This window comes from Musa acuminata, chromosome BXJ3-11 (genome assembly GCF_036884655.1).
Source record: "Musa acuminata AAA Group cultivar baxijiao chromosome BXJ3-11, Cavendish_Baxijiao_AAA, whole genome shotgun sequence".
Lineage (NCBI taxonomy): Eukaryota > Viridiplantae > Streptophyta > Magnoliopsida > Zingiberales > Musaceae > Musa > Musa acuminata.
The window spans coordinates 6,988,547-7,009,060 of record NC_088359.1 but is presented as its reverse complement, the minus strand read 5'-3'; the positions used below and the strand labels follow the sequence as shown (position 1 = coordinate 7,009,060).

The window sequence follows — 20,514 nt, the reverse complement described above, 5'->3', positions numbered from 1 at the left end:
TCTTTCCTCAGTAAACTCTTTCACCTTAAGGAAGAAATCGCAACTCATTCTAAAACGATGTGTAACAACTTCTAATTCCATATTTATGACCATGTCTTTTTGCTGCATCCATGTGATACCTTATTATATCCGTCAACAGTATCTATCTACTGATAACTGGATTTAATTTTCTCTTGCTTATTTGTGATGTGGATGCTGTAGCATTACCTGCACACAGACAATGGCTCAATTTGTGGCTTTGAGCAAATGTTCTGCGGAGTGCCTTTCGGTCAACAAGAATCTATAACTTGACATGATATGTAATGTTTGGCTACCCTGTTTGCCTGATTCTCCACATTTGTGGACAGGGAAATAGAGCTCATGATTCCTGTATGCACTTCTAGGGTTTTTTCTGTTAAAGGTTTGTTTTGTGTCATGGTTTGGTAGCTCTTATAGCAAACCATGGATGAATTGTGAGGTTATAGAACTATAAGTTGTAGATGAGAATGGTCTATGTTTCTGTGCCAAGGATAAAGCCACAGAAATGACTTATGTTTAATGAATTGTTTTTCTTATGCTCTATTTCACTTGATTTTGTTGGCTCTAGGATTTGGCCCTTGTCTATTTCATTTGTTATTTTTATACTGAAACTCGAATTAAACTTTAGGTTTTTTTTAAATTGATAAATTTTTGTAGTGCTTGTTCCGAGACCTGTAAGGCTAATCCTGTTGTAGAAAGAATGCCTTGTCAACTGCAGTTTAAGCTATTCAATATTAAAAGTAGCCATTAGCAGCAATAACAACTGATCCCTAAATCAATTGTACCTCTACCTCCCATCATTTCACAATATATAACGGATCATTCGGTATTAGAAGTTTTGATCAGCCAAAAATGCTTTGACCATCCAAGCAGAGGACATATATAAAGCCTTGGTATATATATATATATAAGTCTAAGAGATATCTTAGAAAAGATTGCTCTCACTTGGAACCATACCTAAAATTTATATTTTGTGAGAAAGATAATAGGACACCTGAAAAGGATAGAATCTTAATGAATATATCAAGGTTGTAATCTGCTTCAATTGAGCCTTGACCTAGATTATGAGTCAACATAAAGTGAGAGCAATCTGATGTGGTTAGTTATAATGAACCTGTGAAGGAAGATTCTGTCAAATGATTACGGAATATTGTAGATGTTAACTTTTGCCAGAAATAACCGTTAAGTTGGAGATGAAGAACGGCTTTCATTAGCTAGGTTGCTTAATTGACATGAATGGTGGTAACTGCACTTCATTTCTTGGTGCAATTTTTATATTAAATTCTCATAAGAGGTTCTGTTTGATGTTATATACCTAAGTAGATAGAATATTGGGACCTTGTCATTTTTGCAAGCCCCCACAGGATAGTCATTGACCTCTGTGATGGGTCAATATGAAGGCAACTTAATGCAGGTAATGGGCAAAACAAATCAAGAAAGCCAAGACCATGGTTTTGAGTTGGTTGTTCTAGGCAAAAGACTATATTGATTAGTATCCAGCATTCGAGAAACTTTAGCTGAAGATGCAGTTTTCTCATTTTCTGATCTAATACAGCATAGATTATGAGTTGTCATGTTTCACGTTCAATCCTGTTTATCAGTTAATAAACTAATGATCGAGTAAACAACAAGAGACTTGAGTGAATTGTTTTTTTACCAGGTCTCATTAGGACCATTTATTTGCAAAAGAGAACCTGATGTCTTTTTAGGGAGGGGTGGAGCAAATGGTTGATGAACTGAGTCTTTATCGCATCAAATAGAACAAAAATTTTGGCTGTTTCCTTGTTTTCCTTATCTTTTCTCGTTCTTCTTTGTTCTTTCTTCTATTGTTCTACTGGTTTTCTTCTTCTATGGCTGCTTATACTATGAAGCAATTTGATCTTCTTCTTGTTTAATCATAATAGCCCATATCAACATTCTGTTTAACTTAATGGAAGTACCGTTTTGTCCATTTTGTCTTAAGAACCATCATGTTTCTGTCATTTTACTGGTTCAACAGATATATACCTGCACCTTCTGATTCTTGATGCACACTCATCTATCTAGATTTTATACCAGAAACCAGAATACTTGCCCATTTTCGCTTGTCCATATAGCTTATATGACAATCTTAGAGAGAAAAGTTCTGCAGTTTAAGTTGTTTGCCACTTTACCTAGATACAAAACTTATGGCGGCCTCATACACTTTCCTGCTTTAGGGAATTTGAGCTCTGCATCGGTCGTCACATTGTTGAGATTAAGGACTAAGAACTTGTGTCCAGCATGAATGTTTTGATGAAAGTTTGTTGATACTTCCAGATACCATTATGATTCTAGGGTAGATTGGCAAGCCTGGGACTGCCAATCTTGAAAAACTTATGAATTACGAGAGAACCGTTATATGAAAGCTTTGCAAACTTATTTGATGGTGTGTTGAGGTTGCCTGCAGCCAAAGCATCTGAATTCGGAAAACGGGTGTATTCCATCTCTCATCTTTTCGGGTTTTTTATTTCTTTATTGCCTACGACTTGCTCAGTTTCCTTCTTATATCAGTTGATTGGTTGATCAGTTTAAACAGCTCCTTTTATGCACATAATTTTCTTGCTAAACAGAGCATGTGGGTTGATTTATGTGATAAAGGTTTCCTCTTTACTTGATCATCATCTCCTCACCTCATCTTCCTTCTGTTGGAATGGCAATAAAGAAATGTTCTTTCTTCTTTGTTCTGTTTTTTGAATCATGGGGTTGATTTATGTGGTCAAGGTTTCCTCTTTGCTTGATCATCATCTCCTCATAATCTTGTTCTTCGTTCTGTTGTAATGGCAATCAAGAAATGTTCTTTCTTCTTTGTTCTGTTTTCTGAATCATGGTCAGTCCCTTGTGGTAAGAAATCCTCAAAGTCGAACGGTGTCTTTGCTTGTTAGCTCAGTTGACGCATGCACAATTACACAGCGCTGGTTGGGTTGTTGATAGGGAAAATAACATTACCAACTCGTTGTTGATAGGAAAAATAAAGTGCGGTCTACTCGTCCCGTCACCTAGGCAAAGGCATGGGCAATTAGGCCCACTCCTAAGAGAACGCTTGTTCGCATTAAAACCAAACAGCATGGCTCAACATCCCTAGCTCTTCGTTACGGACGAACGGCACAGGGGATCATCCCCTGCCTATCTTGGATAGGTCAAGAGTCCTGGTAAAGCATATCATCATAATCATCCTCCGAAGGATGTGCTCATCAGCTACGACTATCGATGATCCCCAAGTCGAGTAGGAGATATCCTAACTCATCGTTGGTCTCACGTCATCAATCGCTCAGGTATAAAACCCAAGCCTCCAAACCAAACAGGGGCAAGTGGGCTCTATCCAAACTCTTTTGAGCTACTAAACTCTTTGTACCTACTCTACTGACTTGAGTGTCGGAGGGGTCGGGTCGAGATATCTCTTGACGCTAATTGCTTATGTAGGACCTAGGCATGCCTAAAGAGCACCTCAGAGTGATTCTAAACGCTTCCAGAAGGTCAAGACGCACCTCGGGACAACCCCGAGCTTCCTCTAATAGATAAGTCGCTCCCTGAGACGATCATGGATAAATTGTCGAGACCTTGCAACACCTCGGGAGTCCACCTGCCACCTCGGTTGCCCACTCAAACTGTCTCTCCCACCCCGATATGAGATCTTACCATGGATCCATGACTTCGGGATCAAACCGGAGGATGTTTCGTCATCCCTATTATTTTGTTTGCCTGCAATTATTTGTGTTATCTGTAAATGAAATCTCAATTACAACTCTCCTACTTGCATTGTCACTCTACTTTTCCTGTGCAAGTGGCTTTTGCATTGCCACATCTGATCACAACTTTTCTTATGATGATATTAACATGTAGATAATATGGTCTGTGAGATAATTAGTATTATGATATGAGGAGAATTAGAGAAATTTAAGTAAAGAGGAAGCTTCTCGTTGCAAGCTTCCTCTCCGTCTATAACAACCAAAGCTTCACTCTATGGATTCCCAGTACTCAAGTGGGCACGATGGAGAGCGTCTTCTCGCCGGTGCTCGCTTCTGCGTTCGCGCGAGCCATCCCGTTCGGCGACAAGGACTTGGCGTCGGAGGAGAGCCTGTGGGACTCGTACGAGCGGTGGCGGAGCCACCACAGGGTGTCGCGGCACCCCGACGAGGCGCGGAAGCTGTTCGACGTGTTCAGGGAGAACGAGGAGTTCATCCACGCCTTCAACAATAAGGAGAGTCCCTACAAGCTCGGGCTCAACGGGTTCGCCGACATGGCGAACGAGGACTTACGAAGCTGGTCCACTGGCTCCGACGTGCACCGTCTCCGGGGACGAAGACGACACCGCTCGGGTGAAGAACTCGTGGGGAGAGCGAGGCTACATCAGGATGCGGTGTGGCATCGCCACGGAAGCTTCTTATCCCATCAAAACATCAGCCAATCTTTCAAGGATGAACTTTGAAGGCAAATATCATGTAATTCATACATTGGGAAGATATTGACAATAGATCAATCAATCATATGCACACTCCAGTGGAACAAATTGAAGTTTCTATTTCCCTTCTTTTGATGCATGCATGATTCTTCAGGTTTCAATGGTCTCAACCATTTCCTTAAATCCATTCACCTAATTAAGAAGAAGAATCTTTAATGAAGTTGCTTACACAAGTCACCTAATGATTAATGGAGCAAAACAAATGACAAGAAAAAATACAGTTAAGAAGTAGCAACATATTGGAAATACATATTCATAGGTTTAAGTATCTTTAGCACCGACTAGCATTGACCTAAACTAGCAATTTAATGCTATGCGAGTTTCAGATAATATCAACATGCAATGGATGATTATGCATCAAGAGAAGGGTGGGAGGGGTACCAATATGAATATGTTGAACTGGCAATGCTCTCTCCTGCTCTATGCTATTAATAGATTGGAGACAGAATAGAGAAGTTGAAGTTACTAACATATCATTGATAGATTGGAATTAGATGCAACCCAATACATGAGTGTCAGTTATTGCACAGAAATAATCAACATAATCAAACAAGCTTCTAAGCAGCAGCTATGTTAGGCATGTTCTTCATGGCTGCTGGCTGACTGTTCAAAACAGGCATCTATGTCTACATCTGCATCGACATCAGTCTCATCTGATTGATTAGATAACTTAGAAATCAATGTCGAATTGATTGGATTAATGATAGAAAGATTAGTGTTGACTAACCAAGGCAAAAAAAGAAAATGCAGCTAGGCTCCTACCCTATCTTGATCAACAAGCGATAACAATTTTAATCAAGAACATTAATGTACAACCGCCAGATTCTCCTCCTGCATCAGATGAGACTCCATCGTCTTCATACTTGGTCATCTTCGGCCCTTTTTTGCCGAATGGCCAGTTTTGCGCTTGTGACGGCTGAAATCTGATACAAACCGGAATGTCTGGCCACACCCTGGTTCCCAGCAGACGTAAGGGCGATCACCAGTATGCACCCTTATATGTTCAGTTCGTGCCCATGGCCACTTGAATGTCATCTTGCACCCCTTCCACGGACAAACCAAGGGCCGGTCATCCATGTGCACCTTCCGGTGCTGCACTAGATACTTGTGTGAGAAGAACTTCTTCCCGCACCCTTTAACAGGGCAAATGTCCCGCTTGTGCAAGGCCAGATCTTGCTTCGTGCTGAAGCTCATAGTGCATCCCTCAATATCACATGTAAATTCTTGCTCCTCATCCTTGAGTGCAAGGTTTGCAGTTTGAGTAGTGTTGGCTTTCTTCTTTCTAGATTGCTTCTTGATAGCTAATTTCTTCTTAACCTCTTCACACTTGGATGATCGGTTCCTGAGACGCGTGCTAGGGCCTCCTGATTCATCTTTCAAACTCGATTTCTGTAGGCTAGTGCTTACATTCTGCCTGCGATGGTTGCTTCTCAAAGTTCTCCCAAGCGAGGATGCAGAAGTTCCGGATACATCTTCAGATTTTGAATCTGCATCTGCCATGGTGCATCTGCGTTTCTTGGATTTTGCCTTGCTCGAAGGCTTCTTCCTCTTCTTTCCAGAATTTTTTGTTGCCACACTGCTACCTGATGAGTTCCTTTTGGATGATGCTTTGCTGGAATGCTCAATATCTATCTCGATCAAAGGCTTCTGATCGATATCAAGTGAATAAAGCTCTTCTGTATGTTCTTGCTCCTGAGCTTCCATTCTGTGGGCTAAATACGGGTGGACCTGGTTTGACATCCAAACCTTTCCACACCACCTACCAGCAACAACTATTTTCCTCTGTCTTCCTGGGCGCCTCCCGTTGGCCTTTGGCTTTACAGGGGAGTTACCCATGGAATTGCGACCAAAAACCTTGTATATAATTGGATTATATGGCATTTGCTTGCTGTAGAGGGGAGATTTGCTAAGGTTGGCAGTATAATACAGGTTGATTCCCAGTTTCACTGTCCAATCACTATTCATGGGCATGACTTCTTCATCCTCTAAGGCCGCTTTGATTCTTTCTTGGTCTTGTTTATTTGCCTCCCGGAACTTCACATCTTTCCATATATAACCAATTCCTAGTTCTTCCGCCAACAACTTTGCTTCTGATTCTATTTTGGGATAGTCTGCATATGTTTACATGTCCATAAAGAACTCACATTAGAAAACAAATACAAAAGGATACTGTCGATTGAATGAAAGAACCATTTACACAGTTATTATGCAGCTCAAACTTGTGTTGCAGGTGTTAATTGTGTATGCACCTTCATCAACAGTTGAATGTTCTCGAGAGAGAAATATACCCATTTACAACATAAATCACTCAAGTTTATATCACTCCAATACAACCAATGACAAAGGTAGAAAACCTAAATAAAGTTTGAAGACAATATAATACCAAAGGATGACATCAGTGCATTTCAAGTATATTACAAGTCCTGTATTTTCTAGTGCAAGATTCAAGTTAAAGCAACTGTTGCTCGTTCGGCAAAATGGGCCTGTATTTTGCAGCTGACACAACTCGTAACCAATGGCAAAATAGAAAAAAAAGGACAACCTGGTGCAAGAGCCTCCACTGATGCCAATCTTGGAGGTTAATGCAAGTAGCATTACCCTGCAAGAGGAGAGACTGTTCCAGGACTCAAACCTAGTCACACATCACAGAAGTGCAACCTTACAGTGACACTAAGACTCTCCCTCCAATGGTCATATGAACAGTAAGAATGATCACATCAAATAAATTACATCCAAGTTGCAATGAGAATTAGGAAATTTGGCACAACCCAGATCCATTTCCTATGTTGGAAAAGCTAATGTAAAATCAGGAATCAGGAATAAACCAACACAAGCTACCAATGGAAGCATTGCTCAAATCTTATGAGAAACCTTTATTCCATAACACGGGCATCAGTAAAAAAATGATCTAGCAGGGAATTCCACATATCAGACCTAATAAGATCAAAACACATCAGCAAAACAGCACTCCCTAGTTTCCCAAAGCAAATGTACAGAGATTTCTGTCAAACACACAGTTGAAGGCCAACTTCACTACTATACCACATCAGAGGTACTTCAAAGGAAGATGCATTGGATATATGTTTTCAATGTAATAACTTTTCCTGCACCTAAACATGCAACTTTCTCTGGCAACATGCAAGGGAGTTGATATCAATGAAAGGATACTACCCTATTATTAAACATCTTCCCATAGGAGATGCATTGGATATAATCTAATTTAGCATAAAGTTTAACTAATTATTGGTGTAAAAACCAACAAAACAGCTTCACTAGTAAATAAACAAGTTAGCATCCCAATATAGGGTTTATAATACCCTACTTTCACAAGAAAAATATCTACTTCGTTCCCCTAATGCTGCCCATCAAGTTACAGAAAACCTGACTCAGATTATAAACAGTAGCACCAGTCATTTATACATCAAGACATACTTGTTGGAAGGCTGAGATTTGTTAGAAGGCTGGGAACTGAGCTTAATCAATATCAAGCTTGCTAAGTAATAATGATCACGTATGATGGTATCCACATCCATGATTCCTTGGACAAATGAATTCCTTTAGGATTGGTTCACCTCTGGCCTTGATATCCTAATTGCTAGTTCATAACAAGTCACCATTACATAAAGAGAGGTCTAGCGTCAACAGTCTACTTTCTTTTAAGGACATTTTGATGCATCCCTTCATCTCATTGGTCATCCCTCCCAAGGTATGCAATACCGTACCGTATCAGTGTTTCGAGGTTGGCTCGGTACAGTATAGTACCGGTGTACCGAGCGATACACCAGGGTGTACCAAACAGTTTTATATATTTTCTTCTTTACTGTAGCACTATAGCACTGCTACAGTATAATACTATAGTACTGTAGTACGGTCCGTCCGATACCGGACGGTCCGCATACCGGTATGTCATCGGACCGGTACATACCGTCCGTATCAGATGGTACCATTCGGTACTGCATACCATGATCCCTCCATCCTTTAATGACAAAAGTGAACAAGCCAGTTGTGTCCTCCCCCATACCCTCTCTTGTCTTCCACCTGGCGCAATGGCAGTATCCAGTTTGTCATAAGTTAGATATTCCATCATCTTAATGATCACCCTTCTTTGCACAAGGAATGATATAAATTGCAAGGCTAATCTCTGAATCTCCTTCAAGTCTATGCATCGACTTCAGAGTATAAGCCTAAAGATAGGCTACATATTACTCAAACCAACATATAACAAGTTATGGAGGGATATTTCTTAGGCATTGACATACACGTGATACCTGCTCACATAAAACTATAAGATGCATTGATTTTATCTTTGTTATCAATTCTTAGGCATTAAATTTTATCAACCTTCACTAATTTCATACAATAAATTTTACCTGAAAGAGAGAACAAGAAAAGTTTCTAGTAGTGAAAATTTGATTTATAAAACGAAGAATTGTATGTTTAGCAACGTCAAACACTCAAGTAAATCATGCAATGAATCACACATCAAGCGGTGTTTCTAGTTTTGCAAATTTGATTTAGAAATTGAAGTTGTCTGTAACATCCTTTGGCAATCATACCATGATCAAATACTTCAGCACATCATGTCATGAATCACAATGTCCACTCTTATGAAAGGTTGGTTAAACCTCAAAGAAATCTATAACTCATCGATGTCAAAAATAAAAAGGAACAAGGGTATTTTGCAAGAAATTTTATCATGGTACTTCCAATAATCTTAAAAGTAACTCTTTCACCAATTTATGCAATTAAATGCATCAAAATCAATCCAATAGAGAATATCAGGAAAAGGAGCAACCAAAGAACACACAGACATAAACATGTTATAGACAAGCATTGAAGAACAAAAAGCAAATAAACATAAAACCATTTTTATTGGAGATGCACATTTAAACAATTCAAGAAATCACCTGGATGACAAAGAAGCATCATATGCACCCCACCTATCGGCTGAAGTTGTTTTTCAACCTCTGCAGCATGCTCAAGACAGAATACATGCATTCTTGAAGAATCTTTGTCAGATCCTTGCATAACTAATCCTGTTGAGCTAGTCATTTTTGGATCAACATTTCTTAATTCTGGATGCATCGCTGTATTTTTTTCTGGCACAACTGGGTTGCCACAGAAATCGTGATTGACAGAGATTTCTGTCGAAACAGAAGTTGACTTGAAGCTGCTGCAATAAATTTCAGTAGTTCCAGCATTCTGACAATCATCATCTAGGTCCCTGACATGCACATCTTTAGGCTCCTCCACAAACTTTACTGAAGCATTAGAAGTTGCCATCACCCCGTTATCCTCTAAATCAGATATACTTACGAATTTACTATCTTCTAGCTGATTCATGCTAGAGAACTCTGATTTTTGTTGGCAACTGTTGTCCACAACATCGTTGGCATGTCCATTTAAATTATCTGATGCATCAGCAACACGAGAACTCTGAGTAGACATACCAATTTGACTGTCTGCTCCATCCAAGTGCATGTATGTTTCCTCATGTGCAACCTCCGTTGAACAGAGGACTTGGGGTTCAATTGCAGTTTTGAAGTGCTGAATGGCACCATGTATTGCTGAGGACTCATTCATGCCATTTTTATCAAAGCACATAAACTTCTCATGTGGAATATCTTCATCCTCAACGTCTGATGAATCCGCATAAGCAGAAGCTAAAAGATCAAGTGCAGAAGCACCTCTCGGACATGTAACATCAGAAACTATTTCCATGCTCTGGTCCGAAACCTGAACTGAATATTACAATAAACAAAGTTATCATCCACTCTATCCTCAACATCAATTCCAATTTGTACCGCGAAAAATATGTAGCTAATAAAGTAAAATTACAATAATTTGCTGAAAGAAACACCAAGTAATATTCAACTCGAGCTTTATACCAAAAGAAAGAAATATATCAAAGAGAAAACTAGATGTATCAAGAAAATACTACCTGGTTTGACCAGATAAAATCACAAGTCATAAAAGTTCACTAATTGATTTGGCAATGAATGGAAATGAAAAAGGTCAAATCTTAAAACACAACAAGGTAATGAAGAGAAAATATAAGGCACTATATAACAGATAGTATAATTGTTGGTAATCTGATACTAGACAACTGTAGCAAAATATATCATACTTCATACAATACTGATAACTGAGGTGGTTTTGTACTTCAGAAAATTTTTAACTACTTCTCACAACAAATTACGGTTATGACTTGTACTGCTAGTAATGCTAACGATTTATGAATTATAACTAAAAAAACTTCCCACACCACATGTGTGGGGCCGATTACATAAATAAAGACAAATTTTTGTTCTCTGAGCTCAAATTCTAGCTTGCACTTATAATTTCATTCAAGTGATTAAAAACTGTCTAGTATGGTCCTCATGAATTGGTATTACTCAGTTAGAGAGTAAGCTGGTATGTGGAATGCCCAATACCACTTGATTTCTATCAGACCAGCCTAAACCCCAACAAATGTGTTTTTCTAATCATTATTATTTTTATTGTTTCAACCGGTTAAAGAATTTTAAAACTGCTTCAAGATTTTTTTCACGCTAGTGATCTGTCTCAATCTTTTCATCAGCAAGACCCCTCACAAAATGCAGAGGAAGAGAAAATCTTTAGATGCACACTCAACAGGGAAAAGAATGCTTCAACAGGTCTGATTTAATACCATTAATATGTATTTCTTACTTTATCCCTCAGTTTCCTCTGCCATTCCATTTGTCCAGAGTGTACCAACATATCATATCAGTCTTAACTTCTGATCTGAAGGTTATGTAGACCAGTTCACGTGATCCTCACACCCAATCTTAGGATTGTCTATGGTCCAACAGACACTCAGCAATCTGAGCTTCCTTGTTGTTCAAGCCGGCAGAAAAAAATAGTAACATGTACAGCATAATGATAACAATAAATATCAAGGGAGATTTGTTGATGTTTGATTCTTCACTAAATTCTACTATTCCAAAGTGTCCTTTAAGGTCTAATAATTTGGTTAACAAAACTATTAAATATCGACTCAGGAAAACCCTCCTCAACGTGCAAGAGTAAATTCCTCGTTGGCAGAAGCCTACAATTCTAGAGTATGACATATTTTAAAATTTCATAAAAAGAGAAACTTCAGTTTGACAGTAATCATGAACCAACTTTCTTATTTTTTGCTGAAAGGTGATTAGGAGGCCTTTTTTTTAAGCATGTACCATATAATTCTGTGCCCGTCATTCACCCATTTCTTCATATATGAAGAACATTTCCACAAATTTGAAAGTTTAGACAGTTCAATGTATCTAAGAGTTTAGAAACATATGATAAAAAAAAATCTAGAAAAGCTAGGACAGATACACTGTTGAGTCTTGTACAGATGAAATAAAAAGTGTGCATTGCTCAACTCTAATTTATAAGCTCCTTCCAAATGAGAAAACTGTAGATTTTCCCCTTACTCGCTCTCTCAAGGTAAAGTATGTTATCAAGAGATGCCATAAGGTAGCCAAAGGCTACATGCTGGACAATAAAGAAAATTTTGGTAATTGACAGAATTTTCCCCCAATAGGTATTCAGCACAATATCAGCATATTGGTAGCTGGTCGTGAATCCCACAAGGTGGCCTCCTATTTGCCGGAACCTTAGAATTATGGTGAAAAAATTCTCATCGATTATATGAAACATAATTTATTAGGATATGGATGCTGCAATTTTTAACAATTTCAACAATTGATATATTTTGATAGTTCATCTTCTATTGTACACTCATAGTTCATAAGAAATAAAAAGTTTAACTTAAGAACACACAATTCAATCACAAGATGTGAATGTATTTTTGTTTGACCAGAAAAACGTGTTATTGAAAATAATTCCATGTATGTGCTAATACAAGTATATTTAATACCAATATATCGAAGTGTAATATAATGTCTTACAAATCAACTAAATATTTAATGAATAATTAAAATAAAAGTTCACAACATAGAGTTGATGCTATTGCTTACCAATGTCAGTAATCAGGTTGTTTCTGCTGGTCTTCCAATTTGTATCTCCGCTTATGCCACTAACTTCTCCTGAGCCAATAATATGATCATTAAGGAAAGCACAGTTTGCAGACATAAGATATTTTGCTGTTGCCTCATTTAGTTGAATGACAGCCACACATGCAAAGCTCAAAATCCCACATGTGACACATGACAATAGTCCTCGATCTAGCAACCCATCGCCTTGTATCGTCCCTTCTTTTTCACCTTCCAAATTTTGTGAATCAGATGAGGAAGAGAAGAGATCAGCACGAAAATATTTGTTGCATGAGCCTGATGAAATCATATTACCATTTTCTACTGATGTAGAATTTCCTCTAAATGAAAATAACCCACTGAAGTCTCTAACCCTTGCATTCAAGCCCAGACCGGCATCATTGGAAGGTATAATTCGTGATGCGTCTAAAGCTTCCTGATGGTTACATAAGCCATGTGATAATCTTGGCTTTACCTTCACTTGATTTCTAACAAGTGAATTAGAACATAAAGGAATTTCAGGTGCTTTTTTCGGAAGAACAACACAGGATGCTCCCATGTCAAGAACACTAAGTAGGTGATTATTTTGGATCACATTTTGAACAAATGCATTTTTGACCATCTCTTCTCCGTCTCCTTTCATCTTATCTTTCAATCTAGAACTTCGTGGCTCACTTCCGTCACTTATTGGCATCCTGTAAAAGGAAAAGCAATACATAAAACGATGTGATAGGGCTTAAAACTTATTAAGAAAACCTTCCTTAAACTATCTTAAGAAAAATAAGGATTTTTCTAGCACTCAAAGCACCATATGGGTAACTATATCCAGGGCATTTGTATTTATCAAACTAAAACACAGACGAACAACTATGAGATTTCATGACTATAATAAAATTTATAACACAATAATCCTTCATGAAGAAAGCAGAACGCAGAAGAAGCACGTGATTCGATGAAATAGTGAATACATGTCAAGTTAAGAACCTCCTTGTGGGTGCAAATACAAATCAGGTGAACTAAGTTCTAACAAATCCCTGAAACTACTAATAGGAAGCTAAGCAAACATTTCCGACATCACTGGGGAAAAAACACAAAACAGCTAACAGTCAATGAAATACACAAAAGATAAACCAACATTTGCAATCTGGGTCCCAAAAGACAAACCAGGGTGTGAAACCTTGCTCCAACACCAATCGTGGCACCTTGTTGAACCAGCATGGTACTACTATACATACCACTGCTCCTTATAAGAATTGTTGAGGCACCCGATATATCCAATTCAGGTACTTGTAAAACAGTGATCACTTGCCATATTGACCATCATGTGTTTTTGAGGCTTAATGTTCAATTAGTTTCACTATGCTTTTTGTGTTCTCTGGCATTTACCTTATTTATCTTATTTTCAAAATATATTCTTCACGGTCCAATAAGGCAACCAACGGGTTCAATCCAAGCCTCATCAGGGTCATAACTCTGAGCTTAAGTTCCTTATGCTTTTCGATATGAAGAACCATCTGCTTGTCCTTACATGTCATCCACCCCACAACAAAAATCATGTGTACTATGACCCCCACTGATGGAGAAAGGACTCATCTATCATCAAATGCTCCTTTAGCAGTTCTAGATCCTCATATTCTGACTATATCTAACTGGCAAAGTTTTCAATTATGCAAGGTGGAATTTGGCAGTTCGACACAATTGTCTAATTCAGTCAGTATACATGTGCTTGAAATCTCATCTTCCAACCAATTACTGCCACAATTGCTTTATTTCCTTTACACTAGTAACCTCATCCTTCAATGTGCTACAAAAAAGTAATTACTTAGTCAACAATCATTTGAGATCCTCAAAAGATAGCATAGGTAATGTGTCACAAAGGAAACAATCAAAGACATTAAAACCCAAGAATTATTGACTCATCATTGTTAAGATTAGTACTTAATTGAATCCAATCTTGACAAGATAGTCTGACCTCCTCTTTAGCACCGCATTAGGCAGAAAAACTCACTGGATGATGCAATATAAAAAATAGAGTAAGGATGCCAGGAGAAAGATTTTAATGGACAAGAGCACAAAGTAAGAACAATACACTATACTTCAATCTTCCTAGTAGTATTTTGTTTCCCAACAACCAACAGTCATACACGAGTGTATATTATCCATTGTGCAACAAGTTTTTGCTGTATAGTGGTGTGTTGATCTCCTTCCAATCATGATATTCCTTCTTTATGCTACAACCGACAACTAATGACAAAAAACAACTTATACCAAAGAAGAGTAAATGCTAACAAGAAAGAAAGCAGAATTACAATTTTAGCATACAAAATGACAGACAAAGTGCAAACTTATATAAAATACTAAAACAAATATAATCAAGCAGCCAGACCAAACCTTGTGCATAAAGACAGTGCCAGTGCATATAGCAACTGGAAATGAGACACCATAGGAGGATAGTTTATTGAAGCCCTCCGAACTGCAGCTTCTTTGGCGAATCTTAACCATTCAGGTGTAGCAATATTTGCTGCCTCCCCACAATTAAATCCTGTGAAGAAAAAAATGAACTGGCTCTAGTAAATGCGAGTAATAAAACCAAAGTGCAAATTAATTCAGCATACATCAGAAAAAAAATAATATAAACCAAAATCATTCATAAAATTCTGGTGAGGTGAAAACAAATTCTTATTTTCAGAGGATACAAATATCAGTGAGTATATCAAAGCCATAATGACTAGAAATTAGTAAGATGATGGAGCATGTAGGTTAAAGATATCATACGGATCAAGAAATTATAATTTTAGATGCCAACTAAAAACATATTATTCAGTCAGTGTTAACTCGAGATATAGACCTAAATTGGATTTAGTCATAATCTTGATTGATGTACAACAGCTAAAAGCCGAATCAGTCTTTTTAATTGTCACCACTATGTTGAAAGTCCAACCCGGATCAGCTAATAATTGAAGTTTCATTTAACAGTTGGCAACTGTGTATAACAAAATTATTTCAGATGATACCAAAGAAAAGTGGTATACTTCTCAGACTAATTTCATATATCATATACCCTTGCACTTTCTATCCTCACCCCTTTGCATACAGATTGCTGATCAACTGCAGAAGGATACCATTGGTGCACAAATAATGCTACAAATGTTTCTTTGTTTGTTTATCATATAGAAGCTTTACAGTAATGCAAATTCAGTAACATCCTTCTTTTCCTAGACTTTCACTAAACATCTCTTCATTTAAATTTTGTTCTTTATTCAGTCGCCATTAAATCTAGGAACCAACAATGACAATGATGAACAATAAAGTAAGAGGACAGCATTTAGAAACTTAGAATGCTGAGGCTTGCAACCTAAGAAAAAAGATAGCAACTCATTTAAACTAGAGTCTTTGCCATACAATTTGCAGGGATCCCATTTCACTAAAATGTCCATTTATGATACTAAGTTGAAAACCTCTTTTTTTGCAAAATCTGCACAAGCTTGAGCTCCTGACATATCATGCACACAGTTACTATATGAATTTTGTTGTGCTATCACCAAATCTTCCCTTAGAGCTCCAATAACAAACTTATTTTCCCTCCACTGGGTTTTTAACTTTGCCCAGACGAGCACACACCATACCCAATGGTATTTATTGGTCCAAGGCCGAATTGGTATGCGGACCAAGCTTATTCACCCGGTCCAGTCCAGTTTGCAGCCCACTCCCAGTTAGATGTCTATTTTAAATATATATAGTTTGAGGCTTTGAGTGTCTTAGGTTTTCATTCTCGATCTATTTCTCTCTCAGTTGATCACTCGCTTCTATCTCTCTCTCTCTCTCTCTCTCTCTCTGCTCGTCCTTATTCCTCCTTACGCTGCTCATCTGCTCACCGCATGATATTCCTTCTTCTGATTTTCTTCTTCTCCTCCTCTACCCAGCCACCCATTCACAACCCCTCCCTCTCAATGCTGAACCAATATGCTTCCATACTGCATATTAATATGCTGGTACATACTGGACCCATATTGGTCCAGCCAACAACTGGTACAGGTCTGATAACCGAAATTGTGAACCATGTTCCACTGAACCCAGACTTGTAGCATGTACGCTTAACAGGAAGGAAAAAGAAAGAAAAAAAGGAAAATCCAACACTCTAAAAATCCAGACTAGTACAGAGGTATTCTTTATGAAAAGAAGAACCAGAATCCAGATAATAATCAAGAGAAGTGGTAAATTGCCATAAGTTCTGCTGCTCAAAATTAGTACATTAATTTCATAATCAAAATCAGTTTCCTAGAAGATTAGAGTCAGATACAAATGGCAAGTTTCCTACCATCTTGCTATCAAGATCTTGTTTTATAAATTAGTTAAGCCTCAAACTGAAAACACGATCATAACTGACTCTTATTAGTTGTGGTTTGCTCCATTAACTCTAATGTAACTCTAGTTCCTAAAGTATCTAGTATTAACGCATATCCATCTCAATTATCTCCAATCGAATTCCCTTTGTCTTCCTACAACTGTTGGCTAACAATAAAGAATAATATGCATCTTTATACTTTCCGAGTGTGCTTCTTTCTTTATAGGTCACCAAAGAAACTAAATAAGATAATAATTAGGCCAATGTTGTGCTGTCCATATAGTTGAAGGAATGAAAAATGTATGTCTGTACAAGTAATTATCAACATCACCCATGTCCTTTTATTCATCCATCAATATGGGTCAGCTTCTCAGCACAATTAGATTATATAATAGGACACGGAAAAGGAAAAGTGACAACAAGATATGGCCTACCATGACTAAACCCTGAATGATAAGCCCCAGGAAACGTGACAACAAAATCTCCAGCATTCTGAACCAACCTGCTTTTTAGGAAACAAAAATTTACATATTAATTAGTTAAAAAAAATCAAAAGGAAAAGGTAGTAAATATGCCAAAAGCAGTATATGCATCAACATCACCTGCAGCATGGGATTCCCGCTCCAACAAGTACTTCGGGAGACATAACAGTAGTCTTCTCACCCAGGAGTGCAAAAGTCACTGTCATGATCTTATTAATATCAGCAGACAATTAACCAAGTCACATACACAACAATAAGGTTTATTAAGTAGTCAAAACTCAACAAGTAATACTATGAAGCAAAACTTCATGACAAACAATTTACCAAGTGCAAGCTGAAGCACGTGGATCCATATTCAATGTGCCTACTCCGAATTAATGAAATGGAGCAATATGCACCAATGAGCATAATCCAACCAGATGAGGTTCAGCACATCAGTGTCTGTAAGACACAGCATTATAAGGTTTAGGACCATTCCATACCATGTCAAAATTGCCCCAAAAGGCACGGCGCATGAGATATAAAACCCTTGATCCTTAAAAACCTTCTTGTAGGAAGCATTTCTATATGAGCAGCAGCTATCATATTAATCCAAAAAGCATCATCTCAAGCCATACAATGTTTATCAGAAAAACTGTCGCCAATTCATCAGAAGGATACCCTGAGAGCACTTTGATTAAGCTTCTCACTAAGTTCCTATCAAGATTTACACAACCAGCATCTTGGTATGACTTGGAAATTGAGCTAACTTCAAAGGATATTACAATATACTTTTCTAGTTTGGCAACCTTAGACATGGACCTTCAACTTGAATACTGTAAAAACACAGGAATCAGCAGATCTACAATGGAAAAGCCTCCCATATTTGTTACCCATAAGTTGGATCTCTTATGGGCTTTCAGGCTTGCGTATGACTCCTACATATTTAAAACCTTTTCCCTTTAGACATTGGCTAATGTTTCGTCAAATATGTATCCAGCTAAGGTACAATTCCTACAACCCATCCATGTATGTTACTTTCCTCCTCCAATTTGAAAGTTTCATATAACAATGACAATGAAGCCCTAATTTTTAGAGAGGCTTGTAAAGAAAAGCATCAACTGATGAAGACAGAATGTTAACTAAAGAAATGTTATCATGAAATGCAGCAGCAACAAGCATGTTGAAGCAGCTGGACTCACCGAGAGGATTCACCTCCCCGCCATAGCCGTGCACCCGGATCACCTCCTCGAATGCTTGTCCGGCATCCCTGGGCACCCCGTACCACGTCTTGCCTGCACCCATATGCAGGTAATTCAAGCTGTGCAGCTCGTGGTCCTCGACATGCCACGCAAACCAGCTGAACAACATGGCTACGTACACCATGGGGGATGTCACCCCGGGGATCTCCTCCTTCATGAACCGGAGGAGCGAGCCCTTGGCACGCGACACGCCCCGCATGTTCCACGCAGACTCCCCGACGTTGGCCAGGGCCTCCTCGCGCCAGCGCCGGCCGGCAGCAGGCATCGGCGCGAACCCTGACCCGGGCATGTCGTTGGCGTACTCGATCGAGAAGGGCTTGTCGGCGGCGGCCCGCCAGAAGAGGGTCTCGATCTCGAGCGGGGAGAGGGCGGTGGGGGCGGTGGCGGCGGCGGAGGAGGCCTTGCGCCCGCCGCCTCCGCCGCCGCCCCGACGGAGATGGGAGCGCTCGAATTGGCGGGCCTTGGTCTCGAACTGCTGGAGTGTGTAGTGCTCGCCGCTCTGCCAGACGGGCTTCTGGACGGGGCGGGGGCGGCGGGGGCAGAAGCCGATCTGCTGCTGGCGGGTGGTGAAGGTGGGGGGTTTCCTGCCACCGGGGTCGCGGGCGGCGAAGGAGCGGTTGAGGTTAGCGACGGCGGTCTTCTTGGGGGCCGGGGGGAGGGGCGGAACGATCTTGCAGATGCCGTAGGCGGCGGCCTCCTTCTCGATCTTGAGGATGTAGGCGATGGGGTCCTGGAACTCCTGCAGCGTGGGGTGGAACTCCGGCGCCAATGGCAGCGACTTCAGCCACGGCGGCACTTCCAGTGGTGGCGCGTCCGAAGTCGCCACCCCTGGTGCAGACGACGACGCTGCCGAGGCCATTAGTGGAGTACCGCCCTCTTCCTCATTCCTAGAGAGAGAGTGTGCGTGCGCGTGTGGGTTTCCCCCCTTCTTTACTAGGGGTCAGAGGGTTTGGTGGTAGACACACACAGTCTCTCTCTCTCTCTTCTCTCCTATCTGTCCTCTTTCTTGGCTGCTCTTGTCAGCCAGGGGAAGGGCGTAAAGACGGATAGAGAGAGAGAGAGAGAGAAAGAAGAGGGCAATGAGGGAGTAGAGACAGAGAGAGAGAGGGAGAGAAGAGGGGGTGATGGAGGATATTTTTGTTTATTTTATTATCTCGATGGGCAACGCACAGTAGGGTTTGGGAAAAGTGACTGTTGAGAAGATGGGGCCCACCATCTCTCCCCCACCCCTCCCCCCCTCTCTCTCTCTCTCTCTGTTCTAAAGTTCGGCTCCACTCTTTTCTGTGGCTCGATTCCGTTGCCATTATATTAATGACTACAAAGAATCATGTGAGCCAAGTGGGGTAAGAGGTACCGAGCCGGGTTTTGGGATAAGGTTCGTTCGGCCCAAGAACGAGATCACGATCCGATAAATCATCGGCCCAAGATTCTGTGAAATTTACATTGTATTTGACTGACACTAACATACACACTTCAAATACATCCTTTGAACGATTATGACATTGAAAATATTAAATATATCTTAGGTACATTTTAAATATTTTTCTATTAAATAAAAAAAAAAGAAATAGATTTGCTAACGAAAGAGAATAATATTTAAAACCAATTGGGGTAGGAGGTTGTATGGATAGCAAAAGCAGGCATAGATTTGCTTTATGGGGTGCGTCACTTTAGTGGGGCTCTTCTGTGGCGCTCATGGAGAGTCCACATGAGGATGATGATGACCCCTCCACTCCACTCCACTCCACATCAACCCATTCGACAGTGAACAGAATATGTGCTTCTCCATCATCAAAGAAAAAGTAATTGGAGAACCGTCTGATCCCTTTCCCTCATCATTTCTCCAATTATTAGAACAACAATATGGGACAGCATTTCAGCACCCTTCCCATATTCGGACGACTGACTTTTTCAGTCGTGTGCAAAATGACGTTTTGGCTACCCCTTT

The 20,514-nt window shown here is 39.6% G+C and overlaps 2 protein-coding genes across 2 annotated transcripts; one reads left to right on the top strand and one right to left on the bottom strand.

The window, feature by feature from the left end:
• The first annotated feature begins 4,027 nt into the window (after positions 1 to 4,027).
• On the top strand, positions 4,028 to 4,465 carry LOC103970958 (thiol protease SEN102-like). Its single transcript, XM_009384868.2, has one exon. The coding sequence runs from the start codon at positions 4,028 to 4,030 to the stop codon at positions 4,463 to 4,465; it is 438 nt and encodes a 145-aa protein (XP_009383143.2).
• A 656-nt stretch (positions 4,466 to 5,121) lies between these two features.
• On the bottom strand, positions 5,122 to 19,759 carry LOC135653160 (lysine-specific demethylase REF6-like). The gene is made up of 7 exons (XM_065174769.1): positions 18,507 to 19,759; positions 17,446 to 17,524; positions 17,278 to 17,345; positions 14,890 to 15,040; positions 12,484 to 13,193; positions 9,406 to 10,239; positions 5,122 to 6,609 (listed from the first exon to the last, which is right to left on the bottom strand). Exons 1-7 carry the CDS (start codon positions 19,423 to 19,425, stop codon positions 5,366 to 5,368), a joined length of 4,005 nt encoding a protein of 1,334 aa, XP_065030841.1. The 5' UTR covers positions 19,426 to 19,759; the 3' UTR covers positions 5,122 to 5,365.
• Between the last annotated feature and the right edge of the window lie 755 nt (positions 19,760 to 20,514).